General features: G+C 45.2%; 1 protein-coding gene across 1 annotated transcript in view; it reads left to right on the forward strand.

Moving 5' to 3' along the window:
* The first annotated feature begins 413 nt into the window (after positions 1–413).
* Positions 414–23926, forward strand: part of TMPRSS3 (transmembrane serine protease 3) — a 155090-nt gene continuing 131577 nt past the window's right edge. Inside the window, exons 1-2 of the mRNA XM_044285875.1 lie at positions 414–515; positions 1993–2052. Of these exons, the coding sequence (XP_044141810.1) occupies positions 414–515; positions 1993–2052 (162 nt within the window). The remainder of the gene's footprint in view (positions 516–1992; positions 2053–23926) is intronic.

Below are 23926 nucleotides of genomic sequence, written 5' to 3' on the forward strand. Positions count from 1 at the left end.
ATCCGTTTGCGCATGGACAATGTGTCGGCGGTCCGCTATGTCAATCACCTGGGCGGCACACTCAGTCGGCTACTTTGGCTCGCCTCGCGAAGGAATTCTGGTCCTACTGTCTTTCCAGGGACCTCATGGTGCAGGCGGAATATCTCCCGGGTCTTCACAACTACAGAGCGGATTGGAGCTCCCGGTACTTCACGGACGGCAGCGACTGGAGGCTCGCTCCAGAGACGTTCTGCTCGATTTCGGCCATCTGGGGCCCTTGCACCATAGACCTCTTTGCGTCGCGGCTCAATACCCACCTTCCCAGGTTCTTCAGCTGGCGCCCGGATCCGGAAGCGGAGGCGGTGGATGCGTTTCTCCAGAACTGGACTTCGGCTCTACACTATGCGTTTCCGCCCTTTGCCATGATCCCGAGGATGCTGCTTCAGACTCGTCGTCAGATGGCGGAGTTGGTAGTGGTGGTCCCCTTCTGGGGGACTCAGGCCTGGTACCCGATGCTCCTGGAACTCCTGGTGGATGTATCTCTCCTCCTCCCGGTTCGGACGGATCTCCTCCTGGGCCCTCTGGGCGTGCCCCACCCCCTACTGATCGACGGATCCCTTCAGCTTCTGGCGTGCCGGATCTCGGGACTCCCGGAGAGGTCGGGGGAGTTTCGGAGGCGACTAGACGCCTCCTGGATAACGCTTGGGCTCCCGGCACCCGAAAATCTTACCGGGCAGCTTGGCGATCTTGGGTTAACTGGTGCGTGGAACGGAACCTTGATCCCGTTTCGGCGCCTGTGACCCATTTATTGCAGTTCCTTACGTCTCTTTTTGAGGCGGGAAAGGCGTATCGGACCATTAATCTGTTCCGTTCGGCGATTTCTTCAACCCACCTGGGTTTTGATGGTGTTCCGGCGGGTCAGCACCTTTTGGTGTCGCGCTTGCTGCGTGGGTCTCGTTTGGCTCGGCCTCCTCGGCCGCGCTTCACTACCACTTGGGACGTTTCGCTAGTCCTCTCTTTCCTCACTGCGTGGCCTGAGAACGCGTCTCTTTCCCTCCGTCAGCTTTCGGCCAAGTTGTTGACCCTCTTTTGCCTTATTTCCTGTAAGCTGGTTTCTGACGTCAGGGCTCTGGACCATGATGCTCGGTCCTTTTCTCCTGAGGGCGTCACCTTTAACATTACGCGGCGCACCAAGACCAGTATTCGGTCTGTCTCTTTTCCCTGTTTCCCGTCTTCCCCGGCGCTATGCCCTGTGGCTTGCTTGCGTGAATATGAGTTGCGCACTCGAGCTCACCGCTCTGTGGCCGTTCCACAGTTGTTCCTCTCTATTCGCCATCCTTTTGGCCCTGTGTCTAGCCCCACTTTGGCGCGCTGGATGAAGTGGGTCATGTCCCTTGCTGGGATTGATACAACGGTCTTTACCGCTCATTCGGCCAGGGGCGCGGCTGCCACCGCCCTGGCGGTTTCGGGGGCTCGTTTGGAGGACATTTTGCGTTTGGCGGATTGGTCTAGGGCCTCCACATTTCGGGACTTTTATTTCCGACCGCCTCCTCATGTGTTCTCCTCCATTATTGGTCAACTTTGAACTTGCAATATGAGCCTCCGTGTCTTGATGTAAAACTAAATGATTTTCCTATTTCATGACGTAAAGTCATAGTTTTATTAAAGACACGGAGGCGAGTATTGCCCGCCCTGGATATTTCTTCTGCCCGCCCTTTTTTGTGGGGTGTTATTGTTGGACTGTTTACATTGTCTTTAGTTGATATTTATATATATTTGATGTATATCATGTATTATTTATTGTCCTATGTTTTTCACCGACCTGGCTGAGTGCTTCGGTTTCCAGGGTCGTTTTTCGTTCATTACCTGACCCGTTTCTTACACTGGCTATATTGTTCGCTCTGTTTCAGGCTGAATTCTCCATGGTGTGTGGTCTGTTCCATGGTTCCAGGTTTCCTGAGGTGTTAGCCCGGTTGGCTTGATTCTGCTGTTCGTGGATCCCGTTGGTTGCAGTTCTCGGGTCCAGTTCCAGTTCCAGTTCCGGTTCCAGTTCCGGTTCATGTTACGGTTGCAGTTGGTGTCGCGGTTGTCAAGAAAGAGGAAGTTGATGAAGAGGACACTGCTTATTATAGGATCTATCAGGGGGAGGGTCCTTTATTGTTATGATTATGTAAATTTCTTCTTTGCTGCTATTGGTGGAAAGTAAAGAAGGAGATAGCAATACTCGCCTCCGTGTCTTTAATAAAACTATGACTTTACGTCATGAAATAGGAAAATCATTTAGTTACATCCTGTATTATACTCCAGAGCTGCACTCACTATTCTGCAGGTGCAGTAACTGTGTACATACATTACATTACTTATCCTGTACTGATGCTGAGTTATATCTGGTATTATACTCCAGAGCTGCACTCACTATTCTGCTGGTGCAATCACTGTGTACATACATTACATTACTTATCCTGTACTGATGCTGAGTTATATCTGGTATTATACTCCAGAGCTGCACTCACTATTCTGGAGGTGCAGTCACTGTGTACATACATTACATTACTTATCCTGTACTGATCCTGAGTTATATCTGGTATTATACTCCAGAGCTGCACTCGCTATTCTGCTGGTGCAGTCCCTGTGTACATACATTACTTATCCTGTACTGATCCTGAGTTATATCTGGTATTATACTCCAGAGCTGCACTCACTATTCTGCTGCTGCAGTCACTGTGTACCTACATTACTTATCCTGTACTGATCTTGAGTTACATCCTGTATTATACTCCAGAGCTGCACTCACTATTCTGCTGGTGCAGTCACTGTGTACCCACATTACTTATCCTGTACTGATCCTGAGTTATATCCTGTATTATACTTCAGAGCTGCACTCACTATTCTGCTGGTGCAGTCACTGTGTACATACACTACATTACTTATCCTGTTCTGATCCTGAGTTACATCCTGTATTATACTCCAGAGCTGCACTCACTATTCAGCTAGTGGAGTCACAGTGTAGATACATTACATTACTTATCCTGTACTGATCCTGAGTTGCAGTCTGTATTATACTCCGGAGCTGCATTCACTATTCCGCTGGTGCAGTCACTGTGTACATACATTACATTACTTATCCTGTACTGATCCTGAGTTACATCCTGTATTATACTCCAGAGCTGCACTCACTATTCTGCAGGTGCAGTAACTTTGTACATACATTACATTACTTATCCTGTACTGATGCTGAGTTATATCTGGTATTATACTCCAGAGCTGCACTCACTATTCTGCTGGTGCAGTCACTGTGTACATACATTACATTACTTATCCTGTACTGATGCTGAGTTATATCTGGTATTATACTCCAGAGCTGCACTCACTATTCTGGAGGTGCAGTCACTGTGTACATACATTACATATCCTGTACTGATGCTGAGTTATATCTGGTATTATACTCCAGAGCTGCACTCACTATTCTGCTGGTGCAGTCCCTGTGTACATACATTACATTACTTATCCTGTACTGATCCTGAGTTATATCTGGTATTATACTCCAGAGCTGCACTCACTATTCTGCTGGTGCAGTCCCTGTGTACATACATTACTTATCCTGTACTGATCCTGAGTTATATCTGGTATTATACTCCAGAGCTGCACTCACTATTCTGCTGCTGCAGTCACTGTGTACCTACATTACTTATCCTGTACTGGTCTTGAGTTACATCCTGTATTATACTCCAGAGCTGCACTCACTATTCTGCTGGTGCAGTCACTGTGTACCCACATTACTTATCCTGTACTGATCCTGAGTTATATCCTGTATTATACTTCAGAGCTGCACTCACTATTCTGCTGGTGCAGTCACTGTGTACATACATTACATTACTTATCCTGTACTGATCCTGAATTACATCCTGTATTATACTTCAGAGCTGCACTCACTATTCTGCTGGTGCAGTCACTGTGTACATACATTACTTATCCTCTACTGATCCTGAGTTACATGCTGTATTATACTCCAGAGCTGCACTCACTATTCTGCTGGTGAAGTCACTGTGTACTCTGGGGATTCGCTCTGGTAGACATGTTGTGCGGATGCAGTACAGATGCAAATTACCAGTTCTTAAATCAAACTTCTGTGTTTATTCACACATAAAGCAAAAACAAAACGTCACTTTGCAGTCTTGGTGTTAGTTCACACACAATGGAAAGTCCACATAGCAAAAATCACCTTGTTGGCAGTTCTCCCTCCAGCAGTCCATAGCAGGCTTTTAGGGGGCCCGTTTCCCTTACAGACGGGTCTCAGCCCTCCAGCACGGCACAAGCCTCATATCCCAGCACACACACCTCCTGAGCTCCACTGTCAGACTGAGGTAATCCTCCTCACCTGGCAGAGCTGGCTGGTTTTTAGGCCTGGCAAAACCCAGCCTGGAACATGGGGAGTAGTCACCCACCCAGCACTTTGACTACTCCCAGTAAGAGCCGTCCCGGATCAGCTATATAGCCAGACTAAGTGTTAAGGTGTCAAACAGCAACTGCTGCTGACACATAAAAACCGGCTCTTACTCCACCGAGGCCAGGAACCCCATTGACACGTACCTATCATCCACGATGATTCCTTGTACCTTCTTACAGTACATACATTACATTACTTATCCTGTACTGATCCTGAGTTACATCCTGTATTATACTCCAGAGCTGCACTCACTATTCTGCTGGTGCAGTCACTGTGTACATACATTACTTATCCTGTACTGATCCCGAGTTACATCCTGTATTATACTCCAGAGCTGCACTCACTATTCTGCTGGTGCAGTCACTGTGTACATACATTACTTATCCTGTACTGATCCCAAGTTACTCCCTGTATTATACTCCAGATCTGCACTCACTATTCTGCTGGTGGAGTCACTGTGTACATACATTACTTATCCTGTACTGATCCCAAGTTACACCCTGTATTATACTTCAGAGCTGCACTCACTATTCTGCTGTGTGTTATTGGAAACAGTCATCAAACTTGTCTGGTGTTTTGTAATATGGCGAGCGGGATATATTTTGTGCTGCCATATGTATATTGTGCAGCAAGTGACATACCACGCCGCCATATTTGCCAACATATTGTAAAGATAGGACCCCAAAATAAATTTACTGTCCAGAACAGACCCCAAACTTTATGCAGACTTTAAACTTCTAAATAAATCCAGACATCAGATCAGAACTCAAAACAAATTCAGACCCTTAAATGAATGCAGACTCCAGATCCGAAAATATATTTAGACCTCAAATTTTATCCAAACTGCAGACGAGAGTTTTTAAATAATCTATCCCGGGTCCCAGAATTAATCCAGACTGCATCATTATTTTTGCCCTTCGACCTTACCCCTAAATTAATTCAGACCCTTCACTAGACCCTTAAAGAAAAACTTTCTAATGGTTATATACGGTATATACAAAATTCCACCATAGCCCTCTCTTTCTGCATGATCGTCGATGAGTGTGTGACGGTCGGGAGGCCCCTCAGCTCTCTCCGTGAACATAAAACAAATCATTACAGCGGGGAGCCTCCTTAATGAGAGGTTAAAGGGATTCTGTCACCTCCCCTAAGGCAAAAAACGATTTAAAACCAGCCATGCAGCACAGCTTACCTGGATTAGGCTGTGCTGTTCAATCTTGAAATCCGTCCAGCAGTTAGTTCAAAAAACGAGTTTGATCAATGAGGAAATGCGTCCTGAAGGTGCCCAGAGGGGCGTTTTTTTCTTCTGAGAGAGCCCAGTCCCGCCCCTTTTTCAGTGCCCAGCCCGCCTTCCTTTTACTTCCTAACCGCCGCCCCCAGCCTGCCACAGCCTCCCCTTCCTCTCCTCCCCCTCCCTCTTGCCGAACGAAGTCTCGCACAGGCGCAGTACCCACTGAGGGCTGCGCCTGTGCGATCATCAGGAGACTGAGGGCGGCAGCTTCATCTTCGTCACTGGGCATGCGCCGAGCCCAGTGACGTCCGATGCTCGCTCTTCCCTCAGTCAGCAGGGAAGAGCGAGCATCGGACGTCACTGGGCTCGGCGCATGCCCAGTGACGAAGATGAAGCTGCCGCCCTCAGTCTCCTGATGATCGCACAGGCGCAGCCCTCAGTGGGTACTGCGCCTGTGCGAGACTTCGTTCGGCGTGAGGGAGGGGGAGGAGAGGCAGGAGAGGCTGTGGCAGGCTGGGGGCGGCAGTTAGAAAATACAAGGAAGGCGGGCTGGGCACTGAAAGAGGGGCGGTACTGGGCTCACTAGGAAGAAAAAAACGCCCCTCTGGGCACCTTCAGGACGCATTTCCTCATTGATCAAACTCGTTTTTTGAACTAACTGCTGGACGGATTTCAAGATTGAACAGCACAGCCTAATCCAGGTAAGATGTGCTGCATGGCTGGTTTTAAATCGTTTTTTGCCTTAGGGGAGGTGACAGAATCCCTTTAAGTGATGTGGAGATGCTGTAATTAGAAAACTGACTGCGACAAATCAGAGGAAAAGAGATAACTGTAAGTGAGACTGGTCTTAAAGGGCTTCTCCAGGACGTTATAAATAAAGCTGGTTGAAATGAACAACTCATTGGCTCCTACTTTGTTCCTTATTTCCTGCCCTAAATTCAGTTCTGGAGATTTCCGCAGACCAGAGTAGTCTAGGACATCCAGAACAAAGGGCCTCGTTTCTGAAAGCTGTCTAACAGTAAGGCTGCCTTTGTTGCCCATAGCAACCAATCAGAGATCAGCTTTCATTTATGAAACTGCTCTTGAAAAATGAAAGCAGAGCTCTGATTGGTTGCTATGGGTAACCACAACAGGTTTACTGCTAAAAGCTTTATTAAATCACTATACAATGTCGTTGTCTCAATAAACTTTATATATAAACCTCGCAGAATCCCTGATGATTTATTCAGTTGTTTTTTTTTCTATAAATTAGTAAAAGAGGACACTGGGACCCTCATCAGTCATAAGATAAGGTTTCCTTGAGTCCCTTGTGAGAATGGAGCGGTGTGGTCCATGTGTGACCACCTCCCCTTGCAGTTTGAGACAGCTGTACTCGCCAGTCCCATTGACAGTGAATGAAGTCACACAGGCGACCACCGTTCTTGCCATAAGGTGGTCAGACCCCCATTGATCATACATTTTTTCACCAATGTTGTGGATAAGTGATGTTTTTTAAGGACAAAAAAAGCCCCTTTTAAGACATCAAAGCTAAGGAGATGGTCCATAGAGTCCTTTGGCCATGAGTCCAAGAGCCAACATTTGAGGTCTCCATAGATGCCTTCTAGGAGGTGTCTCGTGTTGTCTGTCTCTCAGGTGTCGCTCTCTTTGTCCTGCAGCTATGTCTTTTATAGAGTCTGAGTCCCCCCCCTGCTGCCCGGCTCTGGCTGTCCTCCAGCCGCCCCCCTCCCCCGCCTGTGTTTTCTGGTGTCTACAATTTTCATGCTTTCCCTGTCTGTCTCAGATTTGGATTCTGCAAATGGAAGGAAACTTTTATTACAAGTCACAGAAAGTTGCGTGCAAGCAACAAATGGCTCCGCCAACATGAGCAGGGGCATAACCTGAAGCTACTGGGACCCCTCAAGAACCAGAACTCAGGTCCAACTGGAAGCTTTTTACTCCCTACAGCTACTCCCCCATCCATGAGTGACATCTTCTACATGTCCTACCATAATACAGGGAGGAAACATATCTAAAGCTGCAGAGTGAACGAGTGGTCTCCAGCCTTTGGGATCTTCATCCTCGGGGTCTCTATACTTTGGTGTCTTCATCCTATGGGGTCCCAATACTATGGGGTCTCCATCCTATGGGGGTCTTCATCTATTGTAAGATTACAAATCCCAGCAGGCCCTGACAGCTGAAGAGCCACAGGATAGAAACCACTTTTTGGGGAAGGGGTTTTTAACCCAATATATGCATTATTCATCTATTAAAGTTAATGATTCTTTTAGAGGCGATGGCGGGGGGTTTGGAGTGGTGTTGGTGGGGGGCTTGGAGGTTGGAGGGTCTCCCAGCTGAGGACTCATCACTTGTCCATGGCAGAAAGTGTCTAGAAAGAGTAGCAAGAGTGTCTCTAGCACTGGAGGACCTGGCACTTTCATGGCAGACCACTGATTTCTATTGGCAAAATGCAATACCTAAGTTACCCTGTGGGGGCACTACAAATAAATTGAGCAGTTGCAACTGATCGCTGGGAAAACTAACATCCTTTATTATTTCTTTAAGTACAAAAAAGTCACATTTTGCACAATAATTTGCCACTTTTCGGGTACTTTCCACCAGGCTCTGTACGTTTTAATAAAGAGTGGGTGGGGTTTAGCAGGAGGGGGTAGGTCAGGCAAATTTATCATAATTTACACCAGAATTTTGATGTACATTATACCTGAAAGATCATAGCCGCTGTAGATTCCAGCCCAAAATGCATCAAATTTATTAAGGCTGAAATCCGGATGTAAAATACAGCGAATTTACAATCCTCGCCACAATTTACGGTGCAGATTTTTTTTTGTAGCATGTGGATGAGATTTCTTAACATTTCATTCACTTTTCTGGTATTGTACAAGGTAGGATGGGGGAAGGGGACCCCTGTGCTGGAAATCAGTGGGGATCAGTCAGTTATCCCCTATAACTTTCAGTTATGGCACAGCCCCTTTAAGGCTCATGTACTTTACAGGGCTGATAACAAGAGGGTGGAGTGTGAAATTAGCTGTTGCGGTAGGTGAGAAACATATTTGACATGACGAGTAACTGCAGAAATTTAATAATTAGCATTTGGTTAACTCATCTGTAGGAGAAAAGCAAAATAGGTGCAATGCTCTGCAGCTCTGCAGGCCAATGAGGCTAAAATCATACTATTCTTAGAGACTTTTCAGAGATGTGAATTATAAAATCTTGCAACCTGCAGCCACCACTAGAGGGAGCTCAGGAGATCACTGTTACTGTTTATACATAGCATTTAACCACTTCAGCCCCGCTAGCTGAAACCCCCTTCATGACCAGAGCACTTTTTACACTTCGGCACTACACTCCTTTCACCGTTTATCGCTCGGTCATGCAACTTACCACCCAAATGAATTTTACCTCCTTTTCTTCTCACTAATAGAGCTTTCATTTGGTGGTATTTTATTGCTGCTGACATTTTTACTTTTTTTGTTATTAATCAAAATGTAACGATTTTTTTGCAAAAAAATGACATTTTTCACTTTCAGCTGTAAAATTTTGCAAAAAAAACAACATCCATATATAAATTTTTCACCAAATTTATTGTTCTACATGTCTTTGATCAAAAAAAAATGTTTGGGCAAAAAAAAAATGGTTTGGGTAAAAGTTATAGCGTTTACACACTATGGTACAAAAATGTGAATTTCCGCTTTTTGAAACGGCTCTGATTTTCTGAGCACCTGTCATGATTCCTGAGGTTCTACAATGCCCAAACAGTAGAAAACCCCCACAAATGACCCCATTTCGGAAAGTAGACACCCTAAGGTATTCGCTGATGGGCATAGTGAGTTCATAGAACTTTTTATTTTTTGTCACAAGTTAGCGGAAAATGATGATGATTTTTTCTTTTTTTTTTTTCTTACAAAGTCTCATATTCCACTAACTTGCGACAAAAAAAAAAAAATTCTAGGAACTCGCCGTGCCCCTCACAGAATACCTTGGGGTGTCTTCTTTCCAAAATGGGGTCACTTGTGGCGTAGTTATACTGCCCTGGCAATTTAGGGGCCCAAATGTGTGAGAAGAACTTTGCAATCAAAATGTGTAAAAAATGACCGGTGAAATCCGAAAGGTGCACTTTGGAATATGTGCCCCTTTGCCCACCTTGGCAGCAAAAAAGTGTGACACATCTGGTATCGCCGTACTCAGGAGAAGTTGGGGAATGTGTTTTGGGGTGCCATTTTACATATACCCATGCTGGGTGAGAGAAATATCTTGGCAAAAGACAACTTTGCCCATTTTTTTATACAAAGTTGGCATTTGACCAAGATATTTTTCTCACCCAGCATGGGTATATGTAAAATGACACCCCAAAACACATTGCCCAACTTCTCCTGAGTACGGCGATACCAGATGTGTCACACTTTTTTGCTGCCAAGATGGGCAAAGGGGCACATATTCCAAAGTGCACCTTTCGGATTTTGCAGGCCATTTTTTACACATTTTGATTGCAAACTACTTCTCACACATTTGGGCCCCTAAATTGCCAGGGCAGTATAACTACGCCACAAGTGACCCCATTTTGGAAAGAAGACACCCCAAGGTATTCCGTGAGGGGCATGGCGAGTTCCTAGAATTTTTTTTTTTTTGTCACAAGTTAGCGGAAAATGATGATTTTTTTTTTTCTCTTTTTTCCTTACAAAGTCTCATATTCCACTAACTTGCGACAAAAAATAAAAAATTCCAGGAACTCGCCATGCCCCTCACGGAATACCTTGGGGTGTCTTCTTTCCAAAATGGGGTCACTTGTGGCGTAGTTATACTGCCCTGGCAATTTAGGGGCCCAAATGTGTGAGAAGAACTTTGCAATCAAAATCTGTAAAAAATGACCGGTGAAATCCGAAAGGTGCACTTTGGAATATGTGCCCCTTTGCCCACCTTGGCATCAAAAAAGTGTCACACATCTGGTATCGCCGTACTCAGAAGAAGTTGGGAAATGTGTTTTGGGGTGTCATTTTACATATACCCATGCTGGGTGAGAAAAATATCTTGGTCAAATGCCAACTTTGTATAAAAAAATGGGAAAAGTTATCTTTTGCCAAGATATTTCTCTCACCCAGCATGGGTATATGTAAAATGACACCCCAAAACACATTCCCCAACTTCTCCTGAGTACGGCGATACCAGATGTGTCACACTTTTTTGCTGCCAAGATGGGCAAAGGGGCACATATTCCAAAGTGCACCTTTCGGATTTTGCAGGCCATTTTTTACACATTTTGATTGCAAACTACTTCTCACACATTTGGGCCCCTAAATTGCCAGGGCAGTATAACTACGCCACAAGTGACCCCATTTTGGAAAGAAGACACCCCAAGGTATTCCGTGAGGGGCACGGCGAGTTCCTAGAATTTTTTATTTTTTGTCGCAAGTTAGTGGAATATGAGACTTTGTAAGGAAAAAAGAAAAAAAAAGAAAAATCATCATTTTCCGCTAACTTGTGACAAAAAATAAAAAATTCTAGGAACTCGCCATGCCCCTCACGGAATACCTTGGGGTGTCTTGTTTCCAAAATGGGGTCACTTGTGGCGTAGTTATACTGCCCTGGCAATTTAGGGGCCCAAATGTGTGAGAAGTACCTTGCAATCAAAATGTGTAAAAAATGGCCTGCAAAATCCGAAAGGTGCTCTTTGGAATATGTGCCCCTTTGCCCACCTTGGCAGCAAAAAAGTGTGACACATCTGGTATCGCCGTACTCAGGAGAAGTTGGGGAATGTGTTTTGGGGTGTCATTTTACATATACCCATGCTGGGTGAGAGAAATATCTTGGCAAAAGATAACTTTTCCCATTTTTTTATACAAAGTTGGCATTTGACCAAGATATTTTTCTCACCCAGCATGGGTATATGTAAAATGACACCCAAAAACACATTGCTAAACTTCTCCTGAGTACGGCGATACCAGATGTGTGACACTTTTTTGCAGCCTAGGTGGGCAAAGGGGCCCAAATTCCTTTTAGGAGGGCATTTTTAGACATTTGGATCCCAGACTTCTTCTCACACTTTCGGGCCCCTAAAAAGCCAGGGCAGTATAAATACCCCACATGTGACCCCACTTTGGAAAGAAGACACCCCAAGGTATTCAATGAGGCGCCTGGCGAGTTTTTTTTTTGCATAAGTTAGCGGAAATTGATTTTTTTAGTTTTTTTCTCACAAAGTCTCACTTTCCGCTAACTTAGGACAAAAATTTCAATCTTTCATGGACTCAATATGCCCCTCACGGAATACCTTGGGGTGTCTTCTTTCCGAAATGGGGTCACATGTGGGGTATTTATACTGCCCTGGCTTTTTAGGGGCCCTAAAGCGTGAGAAGAAGTCTGGAATATAAATGTCTAAAAATGTTTACGCATTTGGATTCCGTGAGGGGTATGGTGCGTCCATGTGAGATTTTATTTTTTGACACAAGTTAGTGGAATATGAGACTTTGTAAGAAAAAACAAAAACAAACAAAAAATTTCCGCTAACTTGGGCCAAAAAAATGTCTGAATGGAGCCTTACAGGGGGAGTGATCAATGACAGGGGGGTGATCAATGACAGGGGGGTGATCAATGACAGGGGGGTGATCACCCATATAGACTCCCTGATCACCGCCCTGTCACTGATCACCCCCCTGGTAAGGCTCCATTCAGACGTCCGTATGATTTTTACGGATCCATGGATCGGATCCGCAAAACACATGCGGACGTCTGAATGGAGCCTTACAGGGGGGTTATCAATGACAGGGGGTGATCAGGGTGATCACCCCCCTGTCACTGATCACCCCCCCTGTAAGGCTCCATTCAGACGTCCGTATGATTTTTACGGATCCATGGATACATGGATCGGATCCGCAAAACACATGCGGACGTCTGAATGGAGCCTTACAGGGGGGGTGATCAATGACAGAGGGGTGATCACCCATATAGACTCCCTGATCACTCCCCTGTAAGGCTCCATTCAGACGTCCGTATGATTTTTTACGGATCCACGGATACATGGATCGGATCCGCAAAACACATGCGGACGTCTGAATGGAGCCTTACAGGGGGGGGGGGGGGTGATCAATGACAGAGGGGTGATCACCCATATAGACTCCCTGATCACCCCCCTGTAAGGCTCCATTCAGACGTCCGTATAATCTTTTACGGATCCACGGATACATGGATCGGATCCGCAAAACACATGCGGACGTCTGAATGGAGCCTTACAGGGGGGGGGGGTGATCAATGACAGAGGGGTGATCACCCATATAGACTCCCTGATCACCCCCCTGTAAGGCTCCATTCAGACGTCCGTATGATTTTTTACGGATCCACGGATACATGGATCGGATCCGCAAAACACATGCGGACGTCTGAATGGAGCCTTACAGGGGGGGGGGTGATCAATGATAGAGGGGTGATCACCCATATAGACTCCCTGATCACCCCCCTGTAAGGCTCCATTCAGACGTCCGTATGATTTTTACGGATCCATGTATCACTTATCACTTGTCATTGATCACCACCCCCCTGTAAGGCTCCATTCAGACGTCCGTATGCGTTTTGCGGATCCGATCCATGTATCCGTGGATCCGTAAAAATCATACGGACGTCTGAACGGAGCCTGACAGGGGGTGATCAATGACAGGGGGGTGATCAGGGAGTTTATATGGGGTGATCATGGGTGATCAGGGGTTTATAAGGGGTTAATAAGTGACGGGGGGGGGGGTGTAGTGTAGTGTGGTGTTTGGTGCGACTGTACTGACCTACCTGAGTCCTCTGGTGGTCGATCCTAACAAAAGGGACCACCAGAGGACCAGGTAGGAGGTATATTAGACGCTGTTATCAAAACAGCGTCTAATATACCTGTTAGGGGTTAAAAAAATCAGATCTCCAGCCTGCCAGCGAGCGATCGCCGCTGGCATGCTGGAGATCCACTCGCTTACCTTCCGTTCCTGTGAGCGCACGCGCCTGTGTGCGCGCGTTCACAGGAAATCCCGGCCCTCGCGAGATGACGCATATATGCGTGACTCTGCGCAGGGCTGCCACCTCCGGACCGCACATCTGCGTTAGGCGGTCCGGAGGTGGTTAAAGAGGTTGTCTCACGAAAAATATTCTATAGCACCTGGATCTGAATACTTTTGTAATTGCATGCAATTAAATAAAATGTATCTGTATAGCGCCACCTGCTGTTTTTTTTCTTATTATTTCTTTGTCCGGCTCGCTGAGATGGCCGTCCATGCTCAGTTTCATCTTTCAACTATCCCCTGAGCTGTGATAGGGACACAGCTGCAGCAGAAAGGACACACACCCTGAGCTGTGATAGGGACAGAGCTGCAGCAGAAAGGACACACCCCCTGAGCTGCGATAGGGGCACAGCTGGAGCAGAAAGGACACACACCCTGAGCTGTGATAGGGACAGAGCTGCAGCAGAAAGGACACACACCCTGAGCTGTGATAGGGACAGAGCTGCAGCAGAAAGAACACTCCCCCTGAGCTTCAGCAGAATGGACACTCCCATCAAGCTACCACTTGATATAAATCTAGCAGAGCAGTGAATGTGGAGATCTCCGGATCCATGTGAGGTACAGGGCTGGTTAGCTGTCTGATTCTCATTGCTTACATTAGTTATGGGACAAGACTGTATGCAGTAAGCTCCTCAGCTCCCCCTAGTGGTGGCTGCAGGTAGCAAGAATGTTATCATTTACCACTATGTCTATGCAGGGGATTTGGAGCAGTGTATCAGAAAAGCTATAATGAGAAATGAAGGTGTTATAAGGTGGAGCTCCACGCTCACTGGCTGCTTAGACTATGAACACTTGACTTGTGGCCCAGTTGGTGGACAAGGCGCCATACATCACAGTCTGTAAATGGGAAGCTGTGTGATAGAGAGCTTCCTTCTCCCAGGCTGGAGATCTCTTCTACCATCAGCGGCAGTTTATGTGGCGCCCGTAGGGAGATGAATGGAGTGTCAGGAGAGGACTCTCAGCCCCGCTCTCCACCAGAACTTGTTATTCTGACATACAGCGGGGTGCGCAGCGCCGGGAGTGCACCTGCTGGTATTAATCTGATGTGTCTGGGCCCCTGAGAAACACACGGATCAGCGAGGACAATAACAAAGCATTCATTAAATTAGACCTACACGTAACATACTGTCTACATTTATGGGTCACCCCCGAGAGAGAGCGATATACACGTGTAGCAGAGCTGGATGTGTCACTTAACTCTTTGTGGCTACATTGTTTGTACTCTGTGATAACTGGCTGGGAAAATATATGGAGGTCCTGTGCAAAATCATATCTATGTAATATATCTATCATCTATCTATCTATCTATACAATATCTATCTATATCTTCTATCTATCTCCTATCTATCTATCTATCTATCTATCTATCTATCTCATATCTATCTATTTATCTATTATCTATCTCCTGTCTATCTATCTATCTATCTATCTATCTATCTATACAATATCTATCTATATCTTCTATCTATCTCCTATCTATCTATCTATCTATCTATCTATCTCATATCTATCTATCTATCTATTATCTATCTATCTATTATCTATCTATCTATCTATCTCCTGTCTATCTATCTATCTATCTATCTATCTATCTATCTATCTATCTATCATCTATCTATCTATCTATCTTATCTATCTCCTATCTATCTATCTATCTATTATCTATCTATCTATCTATCTATCTACTTATCTTTCTATTTATCTGTCAGAGTCACTCCATCCTGCACGTTGGGTCCCGATGAAAAGAGAACATCACAAATGTTTGTCATTGTTTCTATCTATCTATCTATCCAGGGGTCCACCACCAATGAGGCCAGGTGAGGCGATCACCTCAGGCAGTACCAGGTAGGGGCAAAAGAGGGGCAGCTGAAGTAAAGGGGTAAGGTTAAGAAATTGGCATTGTTTTCGCCTCAGGCAGCAGAAAGGCTAGGTGCACCCCTCTATCTATCTATCTATCTATCTATCTATCTATCTCATATCTATCTATCTATCTATCTATCTATCTATCTATTATCTATCTATCTATCTATCATCTCATATCTATCTATCTAATATCTATCTATCTATCTCCTATCTATCTATCTATCTATCTATCTATCTATCTATCTATCTCATATCTATCTATCAATCTCTGACCCCATTGACTTCTATGGAAGAGTTTTCTAGGCAGGCTCAGTGACCTTTAAAGAGGTCAGGAGGTAGAAGATAAGCTGTGATATCACCTATGGTGGATCCTGTGTTATCTATATACAGGTGAGATATCTGTCATTATAATCATGTCTGTCATAATAATGAGATGACTACTGAAAAGTTAACAGAACAGGGAATCCTGACCCATTATTACACGTAGTGGCCAGTGTGAAAATCGAAGGATATAATTTTTTTAAATAAAGTGACATGGAAAATTAAAAACATCACAAAAATTCTAAAAAATGAATGTTTAAAAAAATGATATCAACAATAGGTCATTTTCTGATGACACGCTCCCTCTAAGGTCCTGATGAACATGGTGAAAGACACAAAAGACATTTCTAGCTGTCCCTATATTATATACTACAGACATATTACACAGCAAAGCTCTGTAGGAAGACTTGGGGTCTCTCAGAGGTGCAGAATTATGCCACCATGATGGACCCCATCCCAGGAATTAAGGACCTGTCCCTGTCGCCTTCTGTCCATTGTAGAGAGTAGCGTGACACGACCTGAACCTGGCTCCCCTGTCTTTTGTACTAATGTTGAAACCCTTACACAACTTCTTCCACCCATCAAGAATGGTGGGTGGTAGCAGCCTGCTCTAGATACCACCTCTCCAAGTTCTTTAAAGCAAGGACTCTCTTTATGGTACTTAAGTTCTTGTCAAGCTTTTAGTAAATGTGCCGGAATGTGGCCCTAGATGCCATCACAATTGACTCCATTGGCACAAGCATGATACTAGACAGATTTGTAGCTGAAGGCAAAACTGTTGGTCACCAGACGGGTTTTCATAGAAGGTAGGGATCTCTGCCAGCAGTTGGCATCTGGGTCCCTGCCTCCGAATCATTGGGACCTCAGCCTATCGTTCAGTGTGTGATCCAGGTCCATGACTTCTTCTAATGGAGGATTTCATGGACCAACCTATGGGGAATTTGGAGGAAGACATGAAGACACAGGTGGTCTGGCCAGACTCTGCTCCATGCCGTAGTAGACTGCTTGAGCTCATTTCCTCGTGTTCTGCAATCTCCCCTCTTGCATTTGCTCTGCGGAGACCAGACAGAGCGGCTGATTATTCTGAAGAGCTAGCAGATTGACAGCAGCAGATACTGAGAATCCACCAAATATACAGCAGCGCCATTCTCCAGAGGACAGGGCAACGACTGAGAAGAATTAACCCTCTACTTCACTGTGCCTACAGCCCCAGCACAAAATGCAAATACCTACATTTACCGCCTAAAGAACCTACATGTACACCCCAAGTACCTATATGCCCCACGTCCCAGCCTGAGAACCATTATCCCAAAAATGAAATTTACATTGAGGGTCCACCAGGTTAGACAGACAAGAATTATATGAAGAATCCCCCCGACCTTCCCACAATGGTCCTGACACTGATCCACCAGATTGTACTTTAGTCCTGATTTTTCTCAGGGTTGGGACTAAAAAGCTTTTAGACAATTCTGCAGTTCTCAACCTACCACAGATCTTCACTTTTCACCCCACCCCAAGCATATAGCTGGTGGACCACAAGTTGAGGGGCACAGCTGCCTTTTCTATCAATCGTCAGCTCTCTCATATCTATCTACCTACCTATCTAATATCTATCTGCTGTTAGAATCAGTGGGTGTGGAACCACTGTGTCAAGAAACCGGTTTGACTTTTGTGCTAAACCTAAGGGCGTTATCCTGGCGTCTCCCTGGTTTTCATCCTTTAACCCCTTATACAGGGATCTGGACTTCGCTGCAGAGGAGCTACCAGACCGCTACCTCCTAGAGTAGTCTCGATGTAGTTGACAATGCGTTTTCAAGGTAGGACCGAGCTGTTTCTTTCACCAATATTGGATTCTTCACTCTAGCACAGAACTATCAGCATATTCGGACACAGATCGCACCAATAGTGATGTACTGATAGTTCCAGTCAGGTAAAAAGGTTTTATTGTACTCACAGAAGACACTCTTGGTTAAAAGCTCATCACAAATATAAAACACCGTCTCCTACACTATTGGTGCGATCTCTCGATATCCCACGGGATTGTGTTGGAAGCGAGGAATATTTATGTGGAGGGCGATTTAGTTCTCTGTGTCCGAACATGCTGGTGGTTCTCTGCTAGAGTGAAGAATCCAACATTGCTAAAAAAAAAGCAGCGCGGTCCTACCTTGAAAACGCATTGACTGTCTGTGTGAACATTGCCCACTTCACATTTGGGACCAGCGACGCTGACAATACAGGCAACATAACTGAAGTGTTTCTTTTATTCGATGTAGTTGACAGCTGACACATGAGTTTGTGCGAATCCGTGAAACAAGTCCAAGGTCAGAGCAGGCAGCTCAGGGTCAATACAGTAATCAGTCACAGGTCAGGTCAGACAATGAATAGTCAATATGGTAATCAGCCACTGGTCAGGCAGAAGAGGGTCAGAATCCGGTAAACAGACAGAGGTACACTGGCAGACAAATGGAACAGCACACCTTAGCAGGGGCTAGCAAGCTACAGCACCAAAAACAGCACAACATATACAGCAGAAGCTGATTAACACGTTAGAAACAGGCTAGCAGCTGCACACAGAACCGCAGGATGGTTTAACCCTTGCAATACTGCAGAATAAGACAAACAGGCCTGCTTAGGCATCTGTGAAACTGTGACAGACACAGGCAAGTGGGCTTTTAGCAGGACAGCATCGGGGTCAAGCCGTCGCCATAACATATACATTATCCTTTATGTAAATGGATGACCTTCCTTTGTTCACTACAAAAAACTCTTAAAGGGTTTTCCCAAGACATTTGTTGTTTCCTAATACTTGACAGATCTTGAAGGACGCGAGGGAAAAAAAAAAAAAAAGAGTCCAACAGGTGCTATAAATTTACTTACCTTGACTTTGCGGCTAAACCGAAGGGCATTATCCTGGTGGCTTCCTAGTTTTACCCTTTAACCCATCACACCCTAGTGGGGCTCACAATCTAAGTTCCCTTTCAGTAGGTCTTTGGGATGTAGGAGGAAACTGGAGAACCCGGAGTAAACCCACGCAAACACGGGGAGAACATACAAAGTCCATGCAGATGTTGTTCTTGGTTGGATTCGAACCCTGGGCCGCAAGACACCAGTGCTAACCACTGAGCTGCTCATCTCATCACTGCTACATTAAGAACATCTTCTGGTGTATTTTACAGGATGTTGGAGGGTAAGTTGCCTAGCGACAACTTGACTTCCTGTCTGGGTGACTACCATTACACTACATGCTATGTGGTTACAGGAAGAGCTGTATAACAGACGACATTACGACTGATACCCATGAGTATCGTCAGCCTCAGTCTGTCTGCTCTCCCCCCGGGGTTAGTAATTTTTTTTTATCAATTTCAGATCCATTCTACGTCTACAGCAGAGAGCTAATCTGCATATTCTTTTTCCCAGGGAGCATTGCATGTCCTATAAGACTCCCTACACCAGTTCCGTCGCTCTCCGTAAGGAGAAACAGTATCCCTTGGACCTATGTCTACACCAGAGCACTAATCTGCAGATCCCTTTTCCCAGGGAGCATTGCACGGCTTATAAGGCTCCCTATACCACTTCTTTAGCTCTCCATAAGGAGACCTAGTATTGCAGCAGCAAATTTCATTTAGAAAAAGAGGACCAAGCTTTGCAGACAGTGAACTTTCTACTTTGCTTTACAGTGTAGCAATGATATACTCTGCAGAATGGGCTTCCCGGTTGAGGTCACCATCTAGTCTCCCTATGTGATGCGGATACACCCACTCTATAACAGTATTATGGCTGGATAAGGTTTGAAGTTATTCCATCCAGTAATAAAAAGTATATTGTGATTTATGGCTCACGCACATGAATGTGTGCCGGCCGGGCCCTTGCTGTGGACCGCTAATTGTGGTCTGCAATGCACGGGCACCAACCGCTTGCCCACCATCTTCAGAAGCAGACCTATCCTCGATCCGCATCTGACGGTCTGCACCGCCCCAAAAATTGTGTATGCACTACTTTTTGTGGTGTGAAGGCACGAACAGAAAACCCACAGTAGCACTCCGTAGTGCTTCCGTGGGGTTCCGTGCCTCCGTTCTGCACCGCATCTTCTGGATTGCGGACCCATGAATGGGTCTGCATCCGTGATGTGCTACACAAATGTCCGGTGCCCATATATTGCAGACCCAATAACGGTCGTGTGCATAAGCCCTTAGGGCTACATTCACACGACCGTATGTAAATTGCGGTCCGCATGGTATGGCATTTTTTTGGGGGGCGGATCCATTGTAACAATGCCTATCCTTGCCCGCAAAACGGACTAGAATAGGACATGTTCTATTTTTTTTGCGCGGCTACAGAACGGACATATGGATGCAGAGATCTCATCCAATCCACAAAAGAAACAGAACGGACACGGAAACAAAATACATTCGTGTGAATGCAACCTAAGTTAATTTTAGGTTGGGACACTACAGGCGATGTCTATTAGAAATATCTCCTCATGGTAGACCTGCAGTAGGAATAGACCCTAATACACATACACCTCCAGTAAAGGCAATGTGGCAAATACAACCCACCTCCAATTTTCTGTCCTCAAAAACATGGGAGACTGTTGACGTTCTGCTTACTAAAGTAAAATGTAGTGCAAGCTACCAAAAAGATCCACAAGAAATATCCACCTTAAATATGAAGTTCTGAACCTAAAATCAGAAGACGACAGTAAAGACGTATCAATGAGATCCCACCAAATTCCAAAACGGATGACTATCCAAGCTTTCTCCAATCGATGACTCTCCAGCTGTTCAGGCTGGAGACCACTGATCAATGCGTTGAAGATTTTCCATGACCTTATTGTTCTCTGTAGACCCCCACTGCCCCTTCTGTTTGGCAATGACATCTACATTCTTGGTTGAATTTCATGTTCCTTTTGAGCACTTTTACAAATTTCAACTAAAATTCAAAAACAGTATAAAACATCAGATCCCAATTTTTTAAATTTGATGCCCTGCTGATAGGATATCAGAATGGACTAAAATAATAGATGTGAACTTGGATTTCAATTTTACTATTTCTCAAAATGAGCATTTGAAGGAGACTCCACTCAAGATGCCCAATGCCAAAACTCCTCTTAGATGCAGACGAGGAAAAAAATTTGCATCTCCTAGCCCAGTTTCAGTTGCTATGGGCCATGGGGATTTGACTCTGAATGGCTAAATCAAATTTTTTGAGTGCATCCTTATATGATCTCTGGAATCTACCTCTTGATCATACATGTCGTCTGGTTAGGGACAATTTTATCCTGACTTCTTACCCTAGTGGCTTTATATATAAACATAAGGGGACAAAAACAACTTCTCCCTGAGTTATTAAGGCGGACAATCCAAACTTATTTTATGCACCTAGTAAGGCCAAAAGTTAGGCCTTACTAGGACTTACTTAGGCCTTACTAGGATACCTTTTGTTTCCCATGTCTTGAACTGGTCACACCTAGAGCTGGCCGTACACATTCAGTAGTCAGACGAACACTCATATGGCCCAACAACTATTCCTCCTGACATCTCTGCCCCTCCAACTGCATAATCCATCTCTTTCTCTGACATCTGCATTTGGTGGAGAATTGGGAGGCCCTATACCGATGAGAAGGTTGGTTGTCCGCTCCCATTGGAATTGATGGGTTCCACTGACATTCATCTAATGTGTATGGCCAGCTTCAGGCTCCATGAGAGCTGAAAACTTTTTACAAAAAGTTACCATTTCAGAATCTTAACCAGACTCTAGGTTTTGTCCTGATGTAGAACTCAAGCCAAGACCTATCAAAGAGGTGTTCTAGATTCTCCAGACTATACAAGACTGAGAAATCTTACTGTTATGATAATTTTCTTCACCGACTAAGTACCAAACAATACGGACAGGCAGGACACCCAGCACATATAGAGTACACAGAGCACCCAAAAAGTGCCATACAGTACAGATAAAGTAGACATAATGGTGCAGGATGTCTTGGTGCCCACACTGCTTTGAGACACCATTGAAAAAACTCCATGGCACCGGTCTCTCTCTATGCCCCAAAATTCTTCAAAATCTTACGCCGCATTGTCGCTTTCATGTCTCCTTTGAATAGGTTTTACTTTTTGTCAAACAAAATGTCAAATGTACAAAGAAATAAAGCTAAATGTGAGCACGGGAAAGTAATGTCCTCAAGTCAATTCTACTATAAAAGTTCTGGCAGGTTAGTTGTTGAGTTCTTGGAAATTATGGCCGCACTCTCACAGTAAATGACTGGGTTCCTCAGGTTGCCTCTCTACCAGCACAAGGAATAGCGTAGGGTTGCAGAAGTGCAGGTAGAGACCGACGGGGGCTTTTCCCTGGGAGACCACCAGAAGCTGCAACAATGAAGAACCACTTGAGGAACCACAAAGCGAAATGATTGCATTGAGTGCTCTACACTGGAGTCGGTCATCATATCGCAACGCAAGGCCTAAAAATACATTACCTGTACATGGTGACATACAGAACACCAGGTGCCTCTTTACAGACAGTGTTTACATTTCAAAAATTTCTAAATCCAAAAAATTGGGCAAATTTTCACACTTGGAAATTGTATTTCCAAAATTCACAAGGGCACAATGTTTTTTTCTTTTTCTTTTTAGATGCTACTCCCAACATGCGAACGAGCAATTCTAACAGAGGCGGTCGTTTTTTAAAGACATAGTACCACGAAAGAACCGTCAAAACACACGACCACATGACAATTACATAACAAAGAAACGCCACTTGTGTAAAGTGTCCGCCTCTGTGTGATTTATCCGCAGCAGCAGCCCGACTCTAGACAGCCAGCTCTGCTCTGCCCGGCTTACAGGAAGACCAATGAGATCGGCGGTGACAAGTACATTGAATCACGGCATGAAGAGTGGAGAAGGAAACCACATCAAGAAGACTGCTTTATATCAGACTTCCATACAGTAACCTAGCTCAAAAAGGCCTTCCAAAAAGTTTAGGTGCCCCTCTTATCATGGCAGGAGGATTTCGCTTGCTTGCTGCTTGAACAGTGATTGATACATTGTTGCCACATCTACATAATGATGCAATTTTTTGACATTTTTATTTCTAGAATTTTTTGTTTCACTTTTGGCATGAAATGCGTTATCATTTGCGACGTGATAGGGTGACGGCTGGACCCGCGCCACTTTTTGCTCCGACGGTTAAAGAATCGACTTAAAGTTCTTTCGAGGTTCTAATAATAGAAGATGAAGCAAAAGAAACGGGCAAAAAAAATAAAAAAGTCATATAATTTTACCAAAATTTGGCCAAATATTTCCCCACAAATGTTGTCGCAATGGCACGTAGGGTGGTCCTGTCTCCACGTGAAGGTGAGGGGCACCGGCGGCGGCTGTCTTATGGTTAACGTGGTAGGACCAGCGTAAGTGTCACCCATGGCTGCGAGAGTGTGTGTGAGCGCAGGAATCCAGCCGTAAGCCCCCCTCCTCCCCTCCCACAGCAAATAAGCTGCCAAAAGAAATCAGGAATGGAACTCTCTCTCCTTACCTTCTCTCCTCACCACAAGGGCTGCTGCTTGAGGCGCATTGGTGGAAGTGGAGAAGGGCAATGATCAGTCAATGGCCACAAGAAAGGCGACTTGGCTTGCAATCCTTGGCCCTTAGGGTTGGAGACACCAGGACAACATCAAAGCAACTTTAGGGGGGACACTTTAGGGGCCTATTGTCTGCCCTTGTTCAGATCTGCGCTTCTTGCGACTCCCCCTCTGGAAGCTGGGAGACTTGGTACGGCCCAGGCATTCATGCCAAGTAGCTTTCACACATGGAAGCTTGTCTCAAGCATTTGCTGACAAGCCACAAACAAGACATTCTCCCTCCCACTTTTTTTTTTTTTTATCTTCTTCCTCCTTCCACCACCACCACCTCCCCCCTCCCCTCCTCCTCCTCCTCCTCCTTTCTTCTAAATGCAAACTAAAAACTCCAGTGACAGACAAACAGGGCAAGCAGAGAATGCGAGCAGGAGCTGGTGCTGTGCAAGAACGGGCGCACACGTACACACACACATATGTGCACACACACGTGCATGCACACA

Source organism: Bufo gargarizans, chromosome 3 (genome assembly GCF_014858855.1).
Source record: "Bufo gargarizans isolate SCDJY-AF-19 chromosome 3, ASM1485885v1, whole genome shotgun sequence".
NCBI lineage: Eukaryota > Metazoa > Chordata > Amphibia > Anura > Bufonidae > Bufo > Bufo gargarizans.